General features: G+C 38.0%; 1 protein-coding gene across 1 annotated transcript; it reads right to left on the minus strand.

Annotated features, from left to right (window-relative positions):
• Positions 1-21919, minus strand: LOC146489926 (A disintegrin and metalloproteinase with thrombospondin motifs 1-like). Its single transcript, XM_085120606.1, has 28 exons — positions 21815-21919; positions 20668-20713; positions 19739-19767; positions 19579-19645; positions 18824-19143; positions 17329-17476; positions 16348-16508; positions 15850-15936; positions 14944-15068; positions 14056-14075; positions 12612-12717; positions 11860-11991; positions 11050-11237; positions 10462-10532; positions 9603-9742; positions 9131-9197; positions 8796-8874; positions 7623-7747; positions 7272-7395; positions 6768-6860; positions 6274-6434; positions 5264-5402; positions 4647-4770; positions 4237-4450; positions 3048-3204; positions 1263-1544; positions 573-896; positions 1-113 (listed from the first exon to the last, which is right to left on the minus strand). The coding sequence occupies exons 1-27, from the start codon at positions 21863-21865 to the stop codon at positions 577-579; spliced, it is 3576 nt and encodes a 1191-aa protein (XP_084976732.1). The 5' UTR covers positions 21866-21919; the 3' UTR covers positions 1-113; positions 573-576.
• Positions 21920-22607: the final 688 nt, after the last annotated feature.

Raw genomic sequence — 22607 nt, forward strand, 5'->3', positions numbered from 1 at the left:
TTGTTGCGGCAGTTTTATTATTACTATCTTCCCTTGACAATTTCGTTAAAGTTTTGTGAGTTAAGTTAATCAGAGTGACTTTAAAACCGCTGTATGACTGCTCTCCTGTTACCCTGTTGGAAATGAAGCATAAAACCGCTGTTAATAAGTTGTTGGTTTACACATAAGAAACTGGAGCGGATGCATTGGAGAAGGAAAAAATACCCCTTTCGAGACCTTATTCATTCTTTGATAGTTATTATTTAATCGTGTGTCGTTTGTTGGCCAGCACATTCTTTTCAGACAAATGTGTTTTCTGCCGAATAGACTAAGGACGACTGTAATGTCGTTTTTAGATGTTACAATAAATTACAGATATGGAAAAGATTGAGAACGTCTGGTTCCTGTAGATTATAGAAGGTGCAATCCAATTAATGACACTGCAAGGAAACTGTCCGTAATGAACATTCAGCTAAATCTAGACAAGTAGTGTTGTCCAGCTTTTTAGTACAAGACTGCTCGAGTTCCAGTTTAGTTCCAAACAATACAAAGCAAGTCACTACAAGTGAGTGAATCATATTCGTAAATCTTACCAAGTCAATCGATGCGATAAACAAAATTTGACCACTCTTTCCCCACTCCAAAGCTCTTGTCTTCGTCAAACTGCCAACATTCTGTGCTGTTGCCATATTTTGCGTAGTTGTTTCCAGCATCATTTCCACTGTAACACTCCCCGTAAAACTGAACGGCAAAGTATTCGAATCCTCTGTCGTGGGCCACTCGTGCACACTGGTTTACCGTCATATTCATTCGTGACCATTTGATCTGACTTCTGAAGTTGGCATAATATACTGGCAGGGCTCGATCGTAGTGACTGTCGTGATAACACCCAAGTGGTCGCAGACTGGGTAAGGGGTCTGTGGAATGCAACATGGAGGAATGCAGGTTTAATTTATTTGGGGTTGATAATGGTGTACTTTTCAAGAACCAATTCTGGATTTCTACATATGAAACGTTGCTCTTTTCTAGTTAAGTTGTAATGTAAAAAGCTTGCAATTCCTAGACTGTTTCAGAGTAAGAATTAGAACACCTTTTTTTACTAACGTTTGTCTTTGAAGTAAGGTTTAACACTAAGTGTGTCAGTGTGATTAACCTTGAGCGATTAACGAGTCCATCAAGAGCCATTGTAAGAGCCTTATAAGCCCTACCCACCCCCACCCCCACTTCCTGAACACATTTCCAAGTATTTCTCTAATATAAGATAACATAAAATCAACGCTCACCTAAAGAATAAACGAAAATACTGTTTCCCATGCCAATCCCATCTTTACAATACGCTCCATCTGTACCACTGATATGGTACTTGTGTTTCATATCGGCTCCAGACAAACATAAACCATCCATGCCCATGGCGAAGAGATTGTAATCTTTCTCGTGAGCTAACTTAGCGCACCTCTTAACAACTTCATTGGTATTGTCCCAGTTGATTTGACTGGTGAAATCACCAAGTACCTCGTTGAGGTTATCAGCACCAACAAAGCATGCCACTTGGATTTCGGGTGGAGCTGTTAAGCAAATAATGAATGTACGACTTCATCAATTGTTAGCAAGTTTACCATGCCTTCTTTTTTTAACCCCATACTTAAACCTACATTTTTTCCGATCTAAAACATGCTTTAAGATGTAGACAAGTAATTTTGGTAGGACGTAATTGATATAAGAATACAAGTAACTCAATGTTCACGTTCCTCTTTGAATGGAAAATCCTAGTGTAGTGAGTCAGAAATTCCATTCTGATTGAGCACGTCTAAAACCAGATACTTTTTATCAAAGCAAGTTAATTTGATCGGAATCAGCATGTAGATAACGACATCACTGACAGTATTTTTGAAGTTAAAACAAATCCACCCTACCGAAAATGATGACGACTGGTAGCTTACGAAAACCATAAAAACGCTCATAAAAACGCACAGAAAAAATCTAAAAGCTTCAAATCTAGCATACACAATGTTGTTAGTACAGGAACGAATTTCGCAAGAAAATTGGCTTGCTACGTATTTATTGGCTGTGTTAGGTTCACACGGCATTGTGATAAAGTATACGGCGCAATCTTTTTTCTATACGGTGGATTGTGACTGTGATAAATCAAAACGCGACAAAAAAGTGCCGCCACCTGGATCAGGATGCTGCAAGACATTAACACAATATGCGAGCTCGTCAGTTACGTGTTCTAAGATGAAGGCAGCGTGTAGATGAAAAGTAGATTTTTTAAACATAACGTTACATTTCTTTCACGTATATCCACTTATTGACATTCAGTCCTTGCAGTATGCAGGATGTTTGACACGCGAATCTATTGTATTGGCCTAGCTCCCACGAGTCTCCTGTAGCTCAGTGGTAGAGCATTCGAACTAGTACCTTATTATAGGAAATTAACGCCCGTGTTAATTAAGGTATTGGAAATGAACTCGATTTAAATTACGCGAATTGCAGGAAAATCACTTCCCAATAAAGGAAATTAACGCGAAAGAGGTGCTAAAATTTCAAGATGAGGGAAATTAACGCGACTGCCACAAAGAAACAGAATTTGTTGAGACTACAGGAACAAATTTCTTTTAAAACTTAGTATAAAGATCCCAAATGCAAACAATGTCCGTGGAATTGTTCCTAAACGTTGGGGTTAAGCCACAGAATCTGACCATTTCGGGCGTTCTTTGCAGTGTCCATCATACCGGGGGATCTCCACCCTGATAAAACAGTGCTTTTTCCTTTCTGAAGTGTGTCGAGAATTTGGTGTGAAAATAGTGGAAATTAAGATCGTGGAAATTAATGCGACACTTAATTAAAGACGCGGAAATAATTAACGTTAATTCGCGTTAATTTCACGAAGCGTTTATTTTCTATAATAAGGTGATAAGAAGGTCTTAGGTTGGACTCCTGTTTGGAGAAGTCGGGTTTCCTTTATTTTCTTTAATTGTTTGCTTGTATCACTGAGAGTAAAAATACCTCTATTGTTAGATTTTCTTAATAATTAAAAACTAAGGGACAGTAACACTCAATGCGCTTACGATCACAATGCTTGTCTTCGTTGCAGGCGAACTCGGTGAGAGGTTTGACAGCATGTCGGCAAGGTAGGTCTGCAGTATGGACAACTTTTCCAAGCTCGTTAGTTCGGACGCATTCTAACTTTCGGGTCATAACACCACCACCGCACGTCACCGAACACTAAACCACGAGACAAAAACATGTCAACTGTCTTATCATAAATGAAGGCTGCGTTCGATTAACTGTATTCCAGAATAAGAATAAGCAGAACAGCTGTTAGATTTCTCTCTTCAAGTAAATTTGGAAAGACATTCTGCAAAATTTCGCTGACACATGATAGTTTAAGAGCAATTTTGTGCCTTAGTAACTCCAAAAACCTCTCATGTGGGATTTTTTGACATCATTCTATATATTCCTATTCCGGAATAGGGTCAATCGAACACACCCTAAAGTATGCTGACACGTCAATACTGGTGAACAGGACACGTGCATACTTGTTACACCCTTTATCAAACTCATTAATAATTCATCAAGCCAAAACAAAGCAAATCACTACCGTGAAGGAGGTTTAGAAATGTGATCTGAATTATCATAAAATTTTGTGAACTTACACTCTTCCTCGTGTTTGATATATTACTTCAAGTGACTGCTTTATAGCTTAGTGGTAGAGTATGCTTCCGTTGAACCACTCTGTTTGTTTGTTTGTTTTTGTTTTGGCTCTTTTTGCTAATAGCCTTTCTCTAGCTAGGAGCAGTATTATTAAACAGTCTCAGACATGTCAGCTAACTTAGACTAGGTTAATGGAGTCAAACTATAACGTAAAAGCATCCTTGGAGTTTTGGGTATATTATAGGTTAAAAATTGAAAACCCCGTTTCTATAGCAAAATGGCTCAAAATGTCAACAACGCATAGACCTTTTTAAATATTGTGATCGAACTAACTAAAACTTCGATGCCACTGCATAGCTATAGCCAATCTTAACTGGTTAGTTAAGGGTCTTTCACATAACATAGAAAAAAATGGCGCGGAAACGATAATAAGTGGTACAGTACCGATAATGCTTCGGAAGAAATAACGAACTTCTTTGCCTATTGACCCAAAACGGCAAAATATCTTTACCGTACCATCTTTTTTTCCACTTTTACGGCTGCCATGATATTTTTTTCTTCACTGTTAACGACTCATTTAATAATTAATCGATGTATTTTTACCTCAGACCAAGGCAAAGAAATCCATTCTGCTGGACAAAGCATTTCATTGCATCGTTGAAACAAAGACACTTTCGGTTTAGTGCTAATGTTACATGCCGATTCATCAAGTTCCTCGTAGTACGAGTCATTGATTTGTTTACGGCAGTAAAGAAGGCGAGAATGGCTGCCATTTCCACACGTTTTGGAACACTCGTTCCAATCTGTTAGGTACCACCTTAAAATGAAAAAAAGATTAACTTCACATGTATTTGTAATTTTGACACGTTGGAGGATCTTTATAAGACATAACGGTGTACGAAATTTGATGTGTTTTATATGTTTTATACTTATACGGTGCTGATGGTGTTTGTTATTGTTGGTGCTAATATTGTAAATATGAAACTTAATATCATAGGAAAAAGTAAACTCACTCTGGGAGGCAACTCTCAGAGAGTTTGCAAGGCGTCTGTGTGTCAGGTTTAACCAGTTTTGAGCATGAGTGAGCAGGCGTCCCATCATCGGACCGGAAACAGTGAACGTCTCGTTTCGAAACTCCTACAAAAAGGTATAAAAGTTCACGTCGTTATTCGTTTCAGTATTAATTTCATCAATCCTGTAGACTATACTGGACCAAGTCTTAACTTACACATATACAATTGAAGCCTTTATGCAAAAAGTCTTCATTGTAAATAAGGTAACCTCCGTTCTAAATAATGGATTTTAGTTATATGTAGGTTTCATTTCATTTACAATGTTATTACACGCTTAAAGGTTTAGGGATCTTTTAGTGATGTAAAGAAATACAAAAAACGTCAACAAAGCGAATATAATTTTTCCGAGAAAGCAGGAGTTCTTGTTAGGCAGTTGTAAATTGCTATAAGCAGCATCAAAGGAAATTATCACTGTTCGAGATGGAAGGTGATCGAGGTTTCGGGAATCTGCTACACTTCATTAAAGGGAAATTCTTCTAGTATCACACATTCTTATTTTTGACCTTACTTCCCAGAGACTCCGTTTCTACAGTGAAAAACATATCAGCAAGTATTACCTTGGCCACATTTCCCTGAACAGGTGGACCATTCCCCAGCGACCCATCTTGAGGGCGCAGTTGTGGCAGACTCGTTTGACAATAACGGCCTGAAGTATTGAAAGTCAACTCCTTGAGGCACTCCATAAAGGTACACAAACTGAAAGAAAATACAAAAATTACATTTGATCGATGCAATGTTATCGGTTTTTTTACCTGATGAATCTTACACTGGAGATCCACGAATCGTCTGTCAAAATGATTTTTAATTGCAAATTGTTATGGAATCAAAAGCCCCATTCACACCAACAAAACATGTTTAATTAAACCAGGTTTAACAAAATTAAAATTGGTAACAGAAAGCTGGACCATTGGCTTCGACATAGGATTCAAGTAAACTTTAACTTATGGTTTCATTTTGCCTAAATCTGTAGTTGACAAAAATCTGAAAGAAGCTTTTATGAAGGAAACAATTTTAAACTGTGTTCAACTGTATAGCTTTTAAACGTGTTTGAACCTTGGTGTGAGTGGTGCATAATTTTTGGTTGGAAGTATTATCAGAGAATTGCTATATTCCCACACCTCAAGGAAAACATTAAGGGACACTTGGCAGTAAACAACGGATTCGAACATTTAAACTAGTGTGATGATAACAGAGACTTACAATTTTCGGCACTTGACTGTGCGACTTTAAAAGTAATAGGACAATTTCATTATGGCGTCATCTGACTACGCTATGATTACCATAACCCCTCAAAGTCTCTTTTGCTCATGAACGTTAGAAATACTGTTGTTTATTTCTCGCTGAAGTTATAAAATTTGAATTTAAATGGGAGAAAAATGATTTCGGGTGATTGAGGTGAATGAAGTCATCTTACTGCTGAGAAAAAAAGGAAAATATCATTATATCAATCCATTTGTTTTAGTCTTACATGGTAAAACTATTTGTTTGGTGACAAAGATTAGGTAGTAACTTGCATTTTTGAAACTTTAAAGGTGTAATAGTCAAAAAATGTAAAATCCACACTTACCACTACCCTCAGAGGTTCAGTTGTTGGTCCATCTAGTTTAATTTCATCAGCGTAAAGATTGTCATTATGGCTGTACTCAATTTTTGTTCCCTTGTAATAAACTGTTCGGCTCCAGCTTGGAAGACTGATTATGTACTTGCCTGTCAAATGATCTTTGATTCCTGTTTGATAACGAAACGAATTGTCCCCATCAGCTTTTTTTTTAATTAGTGATTAAGTCAACGTAATCAATCAACCACCCAAAAGTCAATTTCAGATAGGTAGAACGCGTTTGCATGTCGATATTTCCAGTGATTCTGATGTCAATTGGACAGTTAAATATATTTTAGAATGAAAAATGTGAGGGTGCTGTACTTTAGCGGCTTAATTTGAACGGAGAGCCAGTCTAAAATCCAATTAGTTAAATAGAAGCTTATAATTGATGGTGGGGCTGAATAGCCAAACAAGAAATTAAAACTGTTCGTCTCTAATTTTAGTCCAGTTAATAAACCTACCCAGCATGTTGTATGTAGCGTTTGATTTCTTTTTAATTCTTGCATTGGCCGTCCCCACTGGAAGCACCACAATGGTGTCCGGCTTGCCAAAACCTGGAAAATGATTAAATTAAAAAAAGCTACTGACCTAATAGGTCAAATTGAGATTCTTTCTGTAATTCTGATCAATGATATACTAGCTCGTTTAACGTTTTGTTTCTCTTTGGGAACTTAATCTCGTTACTAGTTAATAGGCCTTAACTTTGATAAATTCAACCCTGGAGTTCGCAGCATCCTACTGTAATATCCTCCAGTGTCCTAAACTATTTCAGTTATACAGCTTCTTGTTGTTAGCGTGAAACTAAAGAAATAGACACTGTGTTTTCTGACGAGATTCAAATCTCGTACGTAATGAGTTCTATTGTAAAATAGGAAAATTATGCACCTTTACTTTCTCAAATATTTAAAGATGAAAATTTTTATTCTGCTTTAAACTATTCATACCGTTGTGGCAATAATTCTCACCATGTTCTCGGTAATCTTTTGTATATTCCGATTTTTCCAATATACATGTATCTCCATCCCCGCCACAAATTCCACAGCGATCCTTCCTCGCTCCAGACTCCAAAATATGATCACAGCCCACAGCCTTGGAGGAAAACATCATTTTGAAATATGTGAATCTGGCCCCGCTTGCTCAAAGAGAAACAACTTTATTCGCTGGTTGTTGCGTTATCTACTGAATAAGTTTTACGCTCTTTGAAAAACCGGGGCCAGAAAATTAATTTGACAGTCAGATATAGTTTTTCTAAGTGGTCGGAAATTCGCATGGTTCTAAGCTTGAGGATCGATGAAAAAAATTAAAGGTTTCCATACCCGGCATTTTCCTTCAATGCAAGTGTCAAAGTTTCTTGAGTCACCGGTGCATCTGGTTCCATCAGCAACTCTGCCATGAGGATACGTTCCCACATTTCCTTTTATGCAGGCGAGGTAACAGGGATCTGTAAACAGGAATAAAGTTACTCTCCGTTCTTAGGCAAAGATCTTTCCTCAATTGCGAGGAAGATAACACTGGGTAAGTGAATGACCAAAATTTTTTAACAGCTTGCTAAAGACGTGATGCTTTGCACGGTTAAAAACTTACGTATTTTCAAGGAAGCACAACTGAAAATTACGAAAATCGATCATACAAAAACCATTGCTTCCCTAGTTAATAATTAATGCTGTAGGAAGTTTTAATAACGTTTCTTCTGCAATTTCGGCTGCAATTGTTTTTGGATGCCCTGAGCGAGTGAAACAATTTTTTTTAAAAAATTACTTCTTCCACCTCCCAGACTTGAATAAGAAAATTTCATACCACCACAACTTGTTCAGGATTAAGAAGCATATTCCTTTCGGAATCCATTTGGAAACCTGAATCACCGTATTGAACTAAATAATGGTTAAGAGTCTTTTTTACGCTTCAAGTTTGATTGAAATTATCAGGTCACTTAATGTATGCGTCCTTTGTTTACCTCCCTAGTCGCAGTTGGTTGATCTCCTCATGAAGCGAATTGAAGGCATCCTTTCACTACAGATTATCCAGAATAAATTTCGTCTAGATCTACGTATTGTATCTAGTGTGATTATTTAATTCCAGCGTTCTAACCATTCATGTAATATATCGAACAGGAAAAGAGTGTGTCATCTGATTAACAAACACGAAGAAGTGGATTGAAAAATCGAGTCGTAGCTGACATTTTTTTAAAACTAACTTTGAGGTGATTAGAAATCAGACGAAGCATTCTTTGAGTGTTTGATATAGCTTCTCAAACCATTAGTAATTCTTCGAGAAATTCAAAGCAAAAGTTCGCAAAGTTCCAAATCTAATGATAATTAGGATCTCATTTCCAAACCTCCTTCACGGTGTTAATTTCCTTTGTTATCTTTTCATGAATTATTGATGAGTTTGAGAAAGACATTTGAAAGGTGTTAGGGTCGATATTTTAAGTCTTCCAAAAATTTACAAGAAATACAAGTTTAAAACTGATATAAATCAGTATAACTCACCCCCATAGAAGTAGCCACGCATATCAGATTGTATTTTCTGACACTGTACATCACGGTAAGTAGGCAAGGGACATTCGACCTACGCGTGAAGAAAAAATTTGTCAATCATACATAGTGTTGAACAACATAAGTTCTGAGTTAAGTGATTCAATAACGATAACCCTGGTGGCGAAATCTTTAAATTCCAGTTGTGAATGTACCTTCTTTGTACAGCATTCTTTACGAAAATATTCATCCTTCTATTGCACAATCCAGGACAGTAATCTCGACTGAACTCATTGAGGTGCATTCCTTCAAAAGGTGTAAATAAAAGTCCTTTCTCACAACATATATACCTGGTAATTGCATATTTTCCATTTGCCCTTGGTTGGTCCTAAACAATCCTCGCCACCATTTTCTGGTCTGAAAGGACAGAGAAGATTTAGTATACGTCATATTTGCACGTGTTTCTCTCTTTGGCCCAATAAATGTAATTAATGATGTTTTACGATTGTCCTTGAAGCCAGCAACTGGGGTGTTTTCACACTTTCACACCAAAATGTTTAAAATCTATACTCTATTTCAGACCAAAGTGACTCAAAAACCGTACCCTTTGACACCGCACATACTTCTATAGCTTATGTAGTAGATTTCCGGATTCCCTCCAGCACCCACCCCCCCCCCCCCCCCCACTTCCCCGGGAGTTAAGAGTAATCATGATAAAAGCGAACGATCAAAATGAGCGCTGGTAAAGTTATTAATTAACTAATTAGTTAATAAATTGATATCTCCAAGCTACAGAGTAACTTTGCCAAGACAACTACTTACTTGGGGTTAGTACACGTCCTCTCTCGGTACTGCACACCTCCTTCACATGATCGACTGCAAGAGCTGTAGTCAGACCACTCACTCCATCCCCCGTTAACCCTTGGGGATCCATTGTCAACGCACTTACTATGGATGCACCACTGGTTGCAAGCCGTATCAATACATGTGAAATATGTAAAATGACTCTCTTTCTTCGAAATCAATTACTCTTATTACAATAAACATATAACTCAAAAAGTCAGATCTTTACAGAAGCGGTCAACCATTTGCAGACATGACGCCTAAAAGGGCCTCCATTCTGTGATTGACTGAAGTGTGTTGACTGGCACATTTTGTAGTCAAATGATAAGCATTACAGTTTCTTAGAACGTAACTGGCTAAAAATACTGCTCTAGTTTACACTAGTTTTCCTCAAAGCTGTAAACGGACACCTCTATGAGCCAATCACATTGAACGCTCTGCACTAAATTCAACAATCAGGATTTTGATTTCATATACAGTTTCTAAAGGAACTCACACGCTTTTCTTTGTCGGAATGGAGGATATCCTTCTCCATCAATTCAGACTGTATTTTTTGTCACCTCCATTTGTTCTCGGAAACTTTCATGGTTACCATGAACGGGTAACAGTACCGATTCGCTCTGATATGAATGCGATCAAACAAATCAGAATCCTGCTACCCGATCGTCCGATTTTGTAAATCACTGGTATGATTACAGGTCAAATCAGATTCCACTCAGTCCCCGAATACGTTAGTTTTGAAACATAGAATAGCAGTGCAATTGCTATTCGTTCACAATAGAAAAGTCTCAGGCAGTCGGTTAATTAAAAACAGGAACATTTATGCTACTTGACATACATGACGTGGTCCACAGCTTGTCCCGTCTGCAGGCCCACCTGGTAGACTAACGCAGACACTCCAGTTGTTCGTGCAGGACGAGGAGACACAGTTTGACTAGAAAATAGAAACAGAACGTGGACACAAATGATATCGTAGTTATAGTTTCGCCTCGCAAAAGTGCGAAATTTTAAATACATCAACTCAACAGTTGTAAGTTATATTATTTGTTTAGTATGTAATCAGGTGGCAGAGATAGTCCTGGCATTGTATACATAGTTACTTGCATAGTGCCGACGGCAGGTGAAATGTGCCGTCCCCGTTATTTTCTTGTCTTCCTTTTTTTTAAGAGGAAGAGGGGAGGTGGAAGGCAATGATTCAGCAAATGACTTAACAGGTTACCTACCAGATTTTTGAGTACTTGACCCAGCCAATCAGAAATCCAATATAGCAATTTCTAGGATGGCCGCCGTTTGACAACATTCCCACATCTTGTGATCAGTGCGGACCTCAAAAGTACACATCCCTAGACGGAATCTGTCCCCATCCCAGGCTCCTCCAGAGGACCAAAAAGAAAAATCGATCTAGATAGGGCTTAGAGCAACCTTAAACAAATGTTAAACGTGCAAAAACTTGCCTTGGTATGAGGACATTGTCTATATCCTGCTCCGAAGATAAATTCACATTGGGCATCTGCATTGTAAACCACACCGGGTAACTTTCCAACAAAGTTTTTGTTGGCAAAAGTGGGAAGAGATATTCGAGGAGGGTCCTCCAGACACTTGGAACCGGGTCCACTATAAAACGTAGTACACATATTTGCTGTATTAATGTTTTGTTCCGGATTGTGCCTTATCGCATCGCATTACCTTGTATTGTGTTGTATTTTATTGCATTGTATTATACTGCATTGATTTTATTCTAAATAACTGGGCAAGGTGTGATATGGTATCATATACATTTCGTTATTTGCCAAACCTAATGTCGCGATGGCTGGGTATCGGCCAATTTCTCTTATTGCGTGTTAATGGACCGAGAAGAAGACGAGAAATCCAAGATGGTGGCTGTGTAAAGCTCTTAATTCCAACCAAACATGGTGTTACGTCATCGTCCCATTTTCTGAAGGATAGGGCGTTGGACGTAATATATCGCAATCCCTTTATCTCGTCCTACACCCCCTCGGCTCCGTGCTCAGTTGCCCACAGAAGAAAAGGATATGTTAGGTGCCGTTAGGATGCGATTGTTTATTCAACCAGTGTATCTACAGACACCTACTTTTGGGGGTGGAAGGAAGGGGGGGGGGGGGGGGGTGTGCAGTAAATAATAATAATAATAATAATAATAATAATAATAATAATAATAATAATAATAATAATAATAATGATAATAATACTAAAAAGAAAGAAAACAGACACTTACTTGAGAAACTGCTGAAAGGCATTTTTGCTGCACGAAGACCATTTTAAGGCCCCATCTCCTGAGCTTGCTCCAGTGGCCATTATGTTAAGTCCATCTGGACACACATTTCCTCCGTCGTGTCCTATACCCAAACTTAAAAAAACTAAGTTTATAGAGAGACAAACAGAACGCTCTTATGATGTTCAAAATAAACAATGGAATAACTCTGTTATGTAGAGGAATTTTTCTCCTGAAATATTGCAGTTTCAGGACATAACCTGACCTTAGAACATCAAGGGAAACTAGAACAAAAATTGCGGAACAGATTTCTGTTTGAAACATTTTTAATTTTTATTATTGCAAAAATTTGGAATTCGCTAATAGTCGATTTTAAACCATAATTGATTGTGTTCCGTCATATTCCAAAGTATCTATAATTGTCTTTGTTTTCCTTTTCTGTGAACTTCACTTTCATGTATTTAAGCTCATCCCTTTACAACCAGTGCGAATTTAAAAAAGGTCGGAAAACGTCAACGTGAGAACAAAAAATTTAGAAAGATGTCCAAGTTCTGTTTAGAGGTTTATAAGTGAATATGTTGATATTTCATTTTGCTTGGCCGGAAGCGTCAGCGAATAGGTCAACCTTTTTCCTGAACTGTAATTAACTGAAGTTTTGAATCAAACGTCAAAATCGTCTTGCAGTGGTGGTTATTTTAGTTATCACAGAGATCTTAAGAACACAGGAAACTCGTGTTATAGTGGTGCAAGCTTACTTGTGGGCGGTTTCGTGCGAGATAATCCCAGCAGTCTGAAGGCCCAAATGTCCATTTACATTACCATGAAGTCTACGTGAACACATGCCACCCAGTATGGCCAAACCTTCAAGCAAATCATTTTAAACAGGTGAGTCATCTATTGCTTTTAATAAGCGCTTTAAGTGCATCTAACCCAACTTTTTTTACATAAATTAGTGTACTTAAAATTACAAGCACTTCTGCGAAAAAAAGTTTGGATTTTCTTGAATCTACCATGCATATATTTTCTGTGGTCAGGCGAAGTTTCGAAATAAGCGCCAAAAAAGGGTTGAATTTTGTGGACAATGGGTCTAACGGCTATTGTGACGTCTACCCAGGAACGGGGGATCCTTCGCATTCAGTAATTTCTCTAAAGGAAGGGCACGCGTAAAATGATTTTGGTAGTTTTGGAAGGCGTACACAACTCTTTACCAACATGTTTGTGGCTTCTCGTCTCGGTCTCTCGACCAATTTAGCTTGTTTCCAGAGCTGCAGGTTAATATGATGATTTAGAGGATTTGCCTGTTACATTTTGATCTCACGAGTGATTTCGTGTTACGAGTTCTTAGGCTTTCGTCTGTTTATATTACTCTTGTTCATTCTTTTTAGCGGCTGTGATTGTTATGCTGTTTGAAAAATTTTAGCTAGGTTTACCTGGGGTCGTTTCATTCTCGTCATCAGATTTACGCAACGATATGGTCTGATCGTGGAATAAGCTTTACTGTTACAGTCTTCTTACTACCGGACCCGACAATTTGTTTCCGTTGCAAGGTGTGTGCTTCTTGTTTTCAACGCTGGAAAGTCTTATAGAACTATGCAACGTGTAGTAGAGGGATGAAGGCTCTAGTTTTGTCATCGCTTAGCTTCGCAATATAACTGTAAGGTCTCTTTTGTAGGAGCTAAATGTTGCTTAAGCGATTAGCAAGTGTGAACACATAATTACACACGCCTCCTCATAGAGCCCGTGTGGTACATAAAGTCTGAACGAGATTGCGCCTGCAGGCCGATCTGTCTTGCGCTAATTTTGCGTGTTTTAGAATCCAAGAGGGTTGGTCTCCCAGTATGGGTATGCGGTTGGCTTTCAACCTTGCTGTCCATAGTTGCATTGTGTTGCCTCAAGCCTCCCGGACAACATAGCCGCAATAACAAAGTATTTTTAAAAGGGCATGGTTGTTAGCTCCACGCAAAACCCCCAACCCGGAGAACCAGGGTATTGTTTTGTCTCGTCCCTCTTCAGCAGACTAATACGGCTTCGCAGCTCTGGGGCTCACAAAGACATGCAAGCTTTTTCGCCAGGTCAAGGCACAGCACCAGTGGAATAAGTGTGTGAACAGTTTTACCTAAATTTTAATAGAGTCTATCTGAAACAGCGTGTAAAAATGTCCAACTCAGAGTGATCAATATTGTGAAAATGTATACATACCTCCACCATAGGCATCGTAGCTGTAGGCAGAAAAACAAATGTATAGCAATGTTTTATGTTGTCACGCCTCCAAATATTAAATTGCTGTTTACAATTTACACAGTTTAATTTTGTGCGATTTTGGCAGCGAGTTTTCCGGCAATTTTACCTCGCGATACTGCCAGATTTTGACTGTAAGTTTAGGAAAATTGTATTGCGGTTTGTTGATATGAGAGAATACTGGGCATGCGATCTCAGCATAAAGGGTAGCTTAGGGGTTCATACTTAGTGAACCATATGACGTGTTTTATGCTCACATCACCTGCACTCTGCTCTAATTAGTCGCTTCAAAATTGTAATCCATATCGCTGATAAGTTGCTTAAAAATCGCAGCGAGAATCGCCTACACTGGCGATTTGAAATCGCACTCATAATTGCACCTTAAATAAAAAAAAATCGCTGGCAAACCGCATCAACATCGCCTTTGTGAACGGTCCTGTCTATATATGCAACTTTAAATCGTTTCGGCCAGTAAACTACCGAATTGAAGTTTGTAAATCCACCGTAAGGTCACGTCAAAAGGCCCACAGCTCTGTACTAATTTTCGTGACAAGTTATAAAGCGAGAAGGTGGTCTGAAAACAGGATCTTAATTATCATAAAATTTGGTTTACTTTTGCTTTGAATTTCTCTAAGAATTACCGATGGTTTAAGAAGGTATAGCAAACTCTCGAAAGATGTTTTCGTCCATTTCCAAACAGTGAAGTTGGTTCAAAAAAAACCTAATGCGCCTCATTATTTCAACCCAGCTGTCTTTTCGGTCTTTGGAAATCGTACGGAACACTCTTTCTCGTGTCTGAATAAACAAACAAAAGGAGAGGAACTGTAGAAGTATACATAGCTGACTTACTCGTGAACCAAAGAAACAACGTCGAAGTACAATGGGTCGTCTTTGTTGTCAGGTTTGTGTTTACCTGCCCAATCATATATCCTATCCAGCCTGAGTCCGTTGGACGAGGTTCGGTTGACTTTAAGCTGAAAAACCAAAACGCGAATAATCTTGTTACCAAGTTTGAAACACACATTCAAAGATAGAGGGAGAGGGTCGGGCGGATTCATAAGGTGCATGAATTTACAGGGTTAAAATTGTGGTTATTGTGTTGCTGGCACCGCGAGCGGGCAAGGTGACTCAAATCCTGCGCTGTGATTGGCTACACGAGCGGGCAAGATGGAGCTATCTTGCCCGCTCGGGATTACCCTCTGATGGGCATCGAAAGTTTAATCCCGTGCAACAATGCAATCGTTACTTCGATTTTCTCATTGTTCCGGGGGAAAATGCTCACTAAAATGTTTGGTAGACTGTCAACATTTACCTAAAGGAAAGGAAAGAGAATGGAATCATCCTGGTTTTGTGAAAAGTTTGTTTCAGCTACAATGAATGTGAGTTGAATCGGTGAGTTGCTCTGTATGTAGATAGATTGATTTTGTAAAACTTATTGTCTCAAGTCGAGTACTTTTTTATGCACCTCGATTTCGTCTAGGTCCATAAAAACGCAAAAAAAAAAAAAAAGAAATTGGCCAATATCCAGCCATCTTGACCTCACGCTTGGTCAATGCATATTTATCTTTCTATGATTGACGTCCACCAAAACGCAACTTTATCGGAGTCTTTTGAAGGAGATAGGTCGCGTGTTATTGGTAACCGCTGTAACAACGGAACTTAAAAACATGTAATTAAAACCGAATTTTAAAGTTTCAAAAAAGCTCCAGCTCAACGTAACAAGGAAAAAATGCTAACAAATACAAAGATATTTACCTCTTTGTTGGTTATTAGCACAAGTCTGCTCACAACATAATTCAGTTTGACTTTCCCGATAGAATTATCGTGGAATGTTGCAGCCACCTTTAAAAAACATAAAGTTAGATATTGGATGATTGCTTTCTAAAACTCGGCAGAAGCAAATGTTAAAAGGGCAATTCAACATACTTTATCACAATGAACAAATGCACATGTTTTTGCTGTTGTAAAATTCTTAATGGGATAAACACTATTGAATCCACATCCACTATAGAGTGTGTTCACGGCGGCCATGTTGAAGGAGCCAAACAATAACAGATATCTGCACAAAAAGAAAATTTATTTCCCAAAGGAAAATCTTTCTATTGTTTCGCTGCTCAAATATGGCTGCCGTGAACACACTCTATACCCTTCGTTCGTCAAACCACTGTCGCTGCTGTGTGGTACTCAGCGGTTCCCTTCACTCTCACCCGGCTTCCAGTCATACTTAACTACAGATCAGAACGAGGTACTTACTATATTTCCTAAGACTAACAGGAAGTCTGCGGTGCCATTGCCGTGCTTAGCTGCGACATTCTCATCCGTCACTAGTGATGCTTGAAGATATTTGTGTAAAACGGCACCATCTTCGATGCCACTGACCTGGTCCTTGCTGACTTTATTCTCAAAGCTTGAAGCTATGACATTAAATGTTTATTTTCAATTAGCTGATCGGGATGCTGCTTTTGGAGTGGATTTTTTAAATAACTTACGTGCCTGTCAATGTTAACTTCCCTCAAAAGTTTGAAAGGCATGGTTGTTAAGAAATTACTGTGGTTTCAAACTTTTGCCTACTGTAGGTTAATTGGTAAGATTGATGTGAAGCATGCCTTTGAAACACAAAATGCAGTGTCCCTAAAAGACAGGAAGCACTGTGCTAAATTAGGGTGCTTCTTTTTTTACTAAGAAAATCCACCTCCGCACTCGTGAACCCAGAAACTGGTTTCGTGCTTTTTTGTTTTCCCCTGTCGCTCAAAGACTCAAATCCAAAAAGCGGATGATGATTTCATAGAATAAATACTTCAAGATCAAACGAAATTAAGCAGGCATACTGGGCGGTTTCCATTTTTAGAACTGGTGTTTATGATTGGTTAGGTTGCGAATCGAATGCCCCAGTTTGGAGTACTGGCTGTATGCCGTCTTTCCAATTCTTTGAAAGTTGCGTACATCATTTTCAGAATGCTTAATTTTAAAGAATTTTTCAGCGTCAGACGATTTAAATGGTACAATCCGTTTTCACACTAACCGTTCACCACGGCCAGCCAGTTTAAAAGATGAGAAGCACCAACTGTAATTACAGTAATCATATATAGTTAGAACTACCGATTACCACGTTTCTATTAAGCCGAAAAGAGGACATGATTCGGCACGAAACAGAATCCGTTTGTCTCAAACGTTTTTCTTTCTGATATGCTAATTATTTTTGTAAAATATTTTTTTACAAGTATCATCCTGTACCTGTTTCAGTTTGGCAGGGAACTTGTTTTGCTGATTTCCTGTATATAAGATGCGGCTTCGCCCGGCTTCTCGTGGTCACGTGTTTTGCCAGGTGATCCGGAAGAGGGTGAACAAACAGAGTATCACGTGACAGTTTTATCATACCTGTCTGAAAAGTACCATTATAGTCCAGAGTAAGTTAACAAGCAGATTTATGTAGTTTATTTCACTGCCCGTCGTGTTGTCAATCATTTTCATTTACACATAAAGAAATCGAAAATTGTGTTAATTGGAAGTACTGTCAGGCTTAATAAGATTGATTCTATTGTAATTTCTCTGAGATCGAACTTTTGGAGGAAGTTAAGTCGTTTCCTTATCTGGGCAAAGTAATAAGAGCCTCGCATGGAGTGATCACGTACATCATATCCATAGTAACATCAACAGAAAGCTTGACCTCCTGAGATGGATTAAGTCATTCCAACCCCTCTCAGTGCTGAGCATCTTGCTAATTTTGCTTATTAGACAATTAAATAAATAAATAAATAAATAAATAAATGGGAATTTCAGTGGCACATCCACAGCGTGGCTATTCGTCCATTGTTTCCAGGTTGAATTGGAATTTGGAAATGTTGGTTTTTGTGGAGGGAGGAAAACCGGAGTACCCGGAGAAAAACCCTCGGAGCAGGGACGAGAACAACAACAAACTCATATGCCGTCAACTCCGGGAATCGAACCCGGGCCACATTGATGGGAGGCGAGTGCTCTCACCACTACGCCATCCCTGCTCCCCAACATTTATTTTTCCCATTCATTTTGTTTTAATTTTAACTGTGATTTTTAGAAATTTATAACCAATAACCATAATACTACAACTTGGAAAACGGCAGCCAATAGGACATGGCGCCATTAGAGTACCATAAACTTTGCTGCTAACGACCCAGAATTCACTTGACTCCACACTCAGGAGAGCCTCCTCACTACTTATTTTTTAAGACGTGGGTATGGTGGTCTCCGGCTCTAAAGCAATTTTGTAGTTTTGTTCTTTTTAGTATCTATCCATCTTAGTTATTATTTCTTTTTTTATTTCCATATGATGATTTTCTCAGGTTATCTATTTAGTCTTTAAGAGGTCCCTTCCGTAAATCATTTCTGGTGAAGTTGGTCTCCTTAAAAAACATTGGCATCAATCAATCAATCAATCAATCAATCAATCAATCAATCAATCATCAACCGATTAACAAATTAAACCTGTTAATCATTCATTCCATCAATCAATCAACAATTAACCAGCTGTCCCTGGTCAGTTTCAATAGACTGTAACTTTAACGTTTGATTTATTTTACTATTTTGCAACTCATTAAGCAATGTGTAATACAGTTATATTTGATCAAGCAGGCTGATCTGTCAGTTTTGAAAGACCGTAACTTAATAGAGCCTGATTTATTTTTATAATCTTTAGTTAAGCAAGATGTATAATATTTGCACTTTTACCTGAAAAAAAAATACACAACCTTACCAGTCCTTTATTGTTGCTTAAAGCTACCAAAGAACCTGGATCCGAAACTTCTTTCCCATGAAAGTATGAATCTGATTCAACAGGACTCCAGCTGACTTGGCCGTTCTCGTGCCTCGTTTCCAGTACAAGGCCCGGTTTCACCAGCTGTGTGTTTTTTCTCAGTTTTAGATGCATTTTCTTTCCAAACGCGTCCATCTTGTAGTGCCATGCACCCTTGTCATGATCGCGTGTGTCACGTGTTCGTCGCTCGTGGAGCGTGTGGGACACGAACTCGCCATCCTTATTTGACTGATAGGGTTCGGCTACTCGATACTCAGGAACTAAAACAGAAAGGACGCGCTGTTATATGGCACTCAGTCGCCCTTATTTAGACCACGAAAGGGACGTAGGGTTTTGAGTGTTGAGCTTAAAATGACACCTCGCTCACTCTTTTTCTTTGCTCATATAAGGCCTATTATTGCAGCGGACCTTGGAATATAAAGCAAGTAAACTCAGCAAAATTTAATGACAACACTTCGCCAAAGACGAATTTCCATAGCTCATTAGCCGTACAGCTACGTGTACGTTATCTGTTAAGACGGCAAACACCTCATAAGGTATTTTAAAGGATTGGAAAGGATGATTCAATAAAGTGCGTCCAATATTTTATGAGATGCTTGTTATCATAAATTCTGACCCTGTGAGAGGGACAGCTAAGATATTTCCCATAATCCTGACCATATAATAACAGTATCTTTCGTTAAATATTGTCTTACCATCTGCAGGGGTCTGCACACCAAAGTACTTTTGAATTTCCATTGCAGACATGTGATGATGAAGAGGCTGTTGGGACAGAACGAAAACAGGAAATGTAAAGACGTCGTATGCATGTTAAATTCATGCTGCAAAAACGTACGCCGTTTAAATTCGTCTTACCTTCGTTTTTGCAGATACTAACACTGTGCCTGAAAAAACCGAGAACAACAGATTATTCAGAGCCTTGAACTGGATAATTAGAGGAGTTCGATCCTCCTCTTTTGCATAATTAATACCGCTTTATTAACACCCACATTTCGGCATTACTACTTTTAAATTGGCCTGGACAAGACAGTAACTCCTAAACGCCGATTTTTATCTGATCAAGTACAGCGCTTAAAGCAAAGATATGATCCAGTTGTTTTCATAGGAAACCGATAGATTGTTAACCTCTTTCCTAGTATAAAGTAGAAGGTACATTTGTTGTTTCATAATATCCAAAACTATTTTATCATTGCCAAATAACACATTTTTAACAAAAAATTTCATCGTAACTCATCCTTATGATTTCAGAAATAATTGAAATATTGTGCGTCTGAGCTAAGACAAATTCATGACCACAGCATTTTCAAGAGTAGATTTGACAGCATTTGTGCAGCGAGTTGTATGGTCGTGATCGCCATGAAACGTGTGGATGTAAAACTTGAGGGCTCTGAGTCTTATTTGATAAAATAAGGAAGAAACCCTCTTCAGAGTTCTTAGAATTTTTTTGTAAAACAATAAACGGTTTTCAACAAAGCTGATTTCGTAAGAACTTTAACAACCGTAACAAAATGAATGATATCTTCTTAAAGTTCAAACATTTCTCATTCGTTCTGCCAAAACTCAAACAAATCTTATTTTATTTATTTACTTTTTTATTTATTATTATTATTATTATTATTATTATTTATTATGATTATTATTTATTTATTTATTTATTTGTTTATTTATTTTGCCAAAGCAAGGGCCAGATGCCACTAACGCTCCAATAAAAAGGAGCGGGCCACCTTAAACAAACTCATGAAAGCCATTTTGGACATCTGAAGCTGGAAGTACAAAAAACATACCAATCATAAATGAAAAGAGAACCAAACCACTGGCATAAGGAACCATCTGAGGAAAAATGTAAAACAAGGCAAAAGTTGAATAAATGAGAAAAATTTATTAACAAAAAAAATTTTCACAGAAGCTGTTCCACATACGGACAGCGGAGACAGATACCAATCGTTACGTAAGTTATACAACTTGTTATCTTTGGTTATCATATCCGACTCTTTTTTCAATTTAATTTGTTTTTGTCGACATTAGAATAATAGACATGACAATGGATATTAAAACTTTACATTCGTGGAACAATTCAGTTTGATTAACCACACCCGGCTCTACTATCTTCTTGCTATCTTCTTTCGTACTTAATGGTAAACATGTTTCGGATGAAACTTCAGCCATATTCAGTATAGAACCCGATAGTGGGTGTAATATAAATACAAGAAGTATACAATATAGCTGATTACAAGTTGATCTATATTTATTGTCACGTTGTAATCAGTCATATTGTATACTTCTTCAATTTATATCACACCTACTAGCGGTTTCTGTACTCTGTACTGAAGATGGATGAAGTTTGATCCGAAGTACGTCTACCATAAAAAAAGTCGCAACCTCAATAAAAGATATATGTCATTCCTGATTACATTCAGCTACCTTACCCAATAAATGTTAAATTAAATTGAAGTACAGTGTAAGTGGGTCAACCACAACTACGGAAATTATGTCGGTGCTCTTTTCGAACAGTGAAGTAGAATCTTAAATAACCCTTACTAACTTATGTGAGAATAGATGGCGACGAGACAAGGCCATCGGATTAACTCGTCTCTGCTAAATGACTTGATGATCCTATCTAGGACGACTGAGGCGATGTCATTGAATAGAACAAGAAGAAAGCGGTTGGTTGTCCAAACGGGATTTGTAACTGTGTCAACACAGCCTCTACAGTCCCTTGCCCTATCTGAATTCAACCCACCAACAACGTTTTTGGTTCTCATTCACAGAGTCAAGCATAGTGGTAAACATTGTATACGAATTAAACCTTTTTCTCCAACTTGAAGTGAATAATGTAAATAATACCACTTTTTAGATGCGCTTTCAGTGTGTGTATGTGTATTATTTTTAAAAATACTTTTGTCAAAATGAAAAGCAAATGTTAGATTTTACCTTCACTCCAGATATATTCAACCTCAAGTGCCACTTTAGTGTGTGGCTCATTGACGTTGCCAAGGTTGTTCGTAAGGACCCCTTTCCAAAGGGTAGTGATCTCAATCGTAGTTCCCAAGGTTTAAATAATGACTTCAAAAATCCTATTTGTTTTTTAAAGCTAACAACAACTGATTCTAAATTGTGAAAGACACATATGTAACCGTCATTGTTTGATGGAAACACATTCTTATTGTCATACAGTGATGAAATAGTGTTGCCTAAAATGTTTAGGATACTCGAAAGTCTCCAAGGAAACAACTATCATTCTTTTGATTTCTGATGCGATAGAAAACAAAATATATTTTAGGCTAGCAAATAATGTTTCTTCCATCCGATGATTTGTCCTTTAGAGATTTATTTTGATCATCAAATACCTTTATAAATCGGAGTACGAGTTATTTACCCAGTGGTTTAATTACACGATGCGATTTGTCGGCCCGACTGCGCCGATGCAACAATCGTAGATACATTTTGACATTCGGCCCGTTTCGAAAATCTGTCGCATTTCAATGATATTTTATCAAGTCAGGCCGATACCCTCAAAACCACCATGTCAACAAAAATTCAAAATAAATAAACTGAAAACAATTTTTCTCGATCATCAGAGGCGTTTTTTTTTTCAGACATATTGTCTTTAGATTATCATATTGGGAGATGCAGTAAGTTTTTTTGCAAACAATGATTTTCCATTTCCCTGGTGTATTCCTCGTCGGAAACATGATTTTCTAAATGGGCGTGAGCCATGACGTTC

Source organism: Pavona decussata, unplaced genomic scaffold (genome assembly GCF_977016875.1).
Source record: "Pavona decussata unplaced genomic scaffold, jaPavDecu1.1 SCAFFOLD_2, whole genome shotgun sequence".
Lineage (NCBI taxonomy): Eukaryota > Metazoa > Cnidaria > Anthozoa > Scleractinia > Agariciidae > Pavona > Pavona decussata.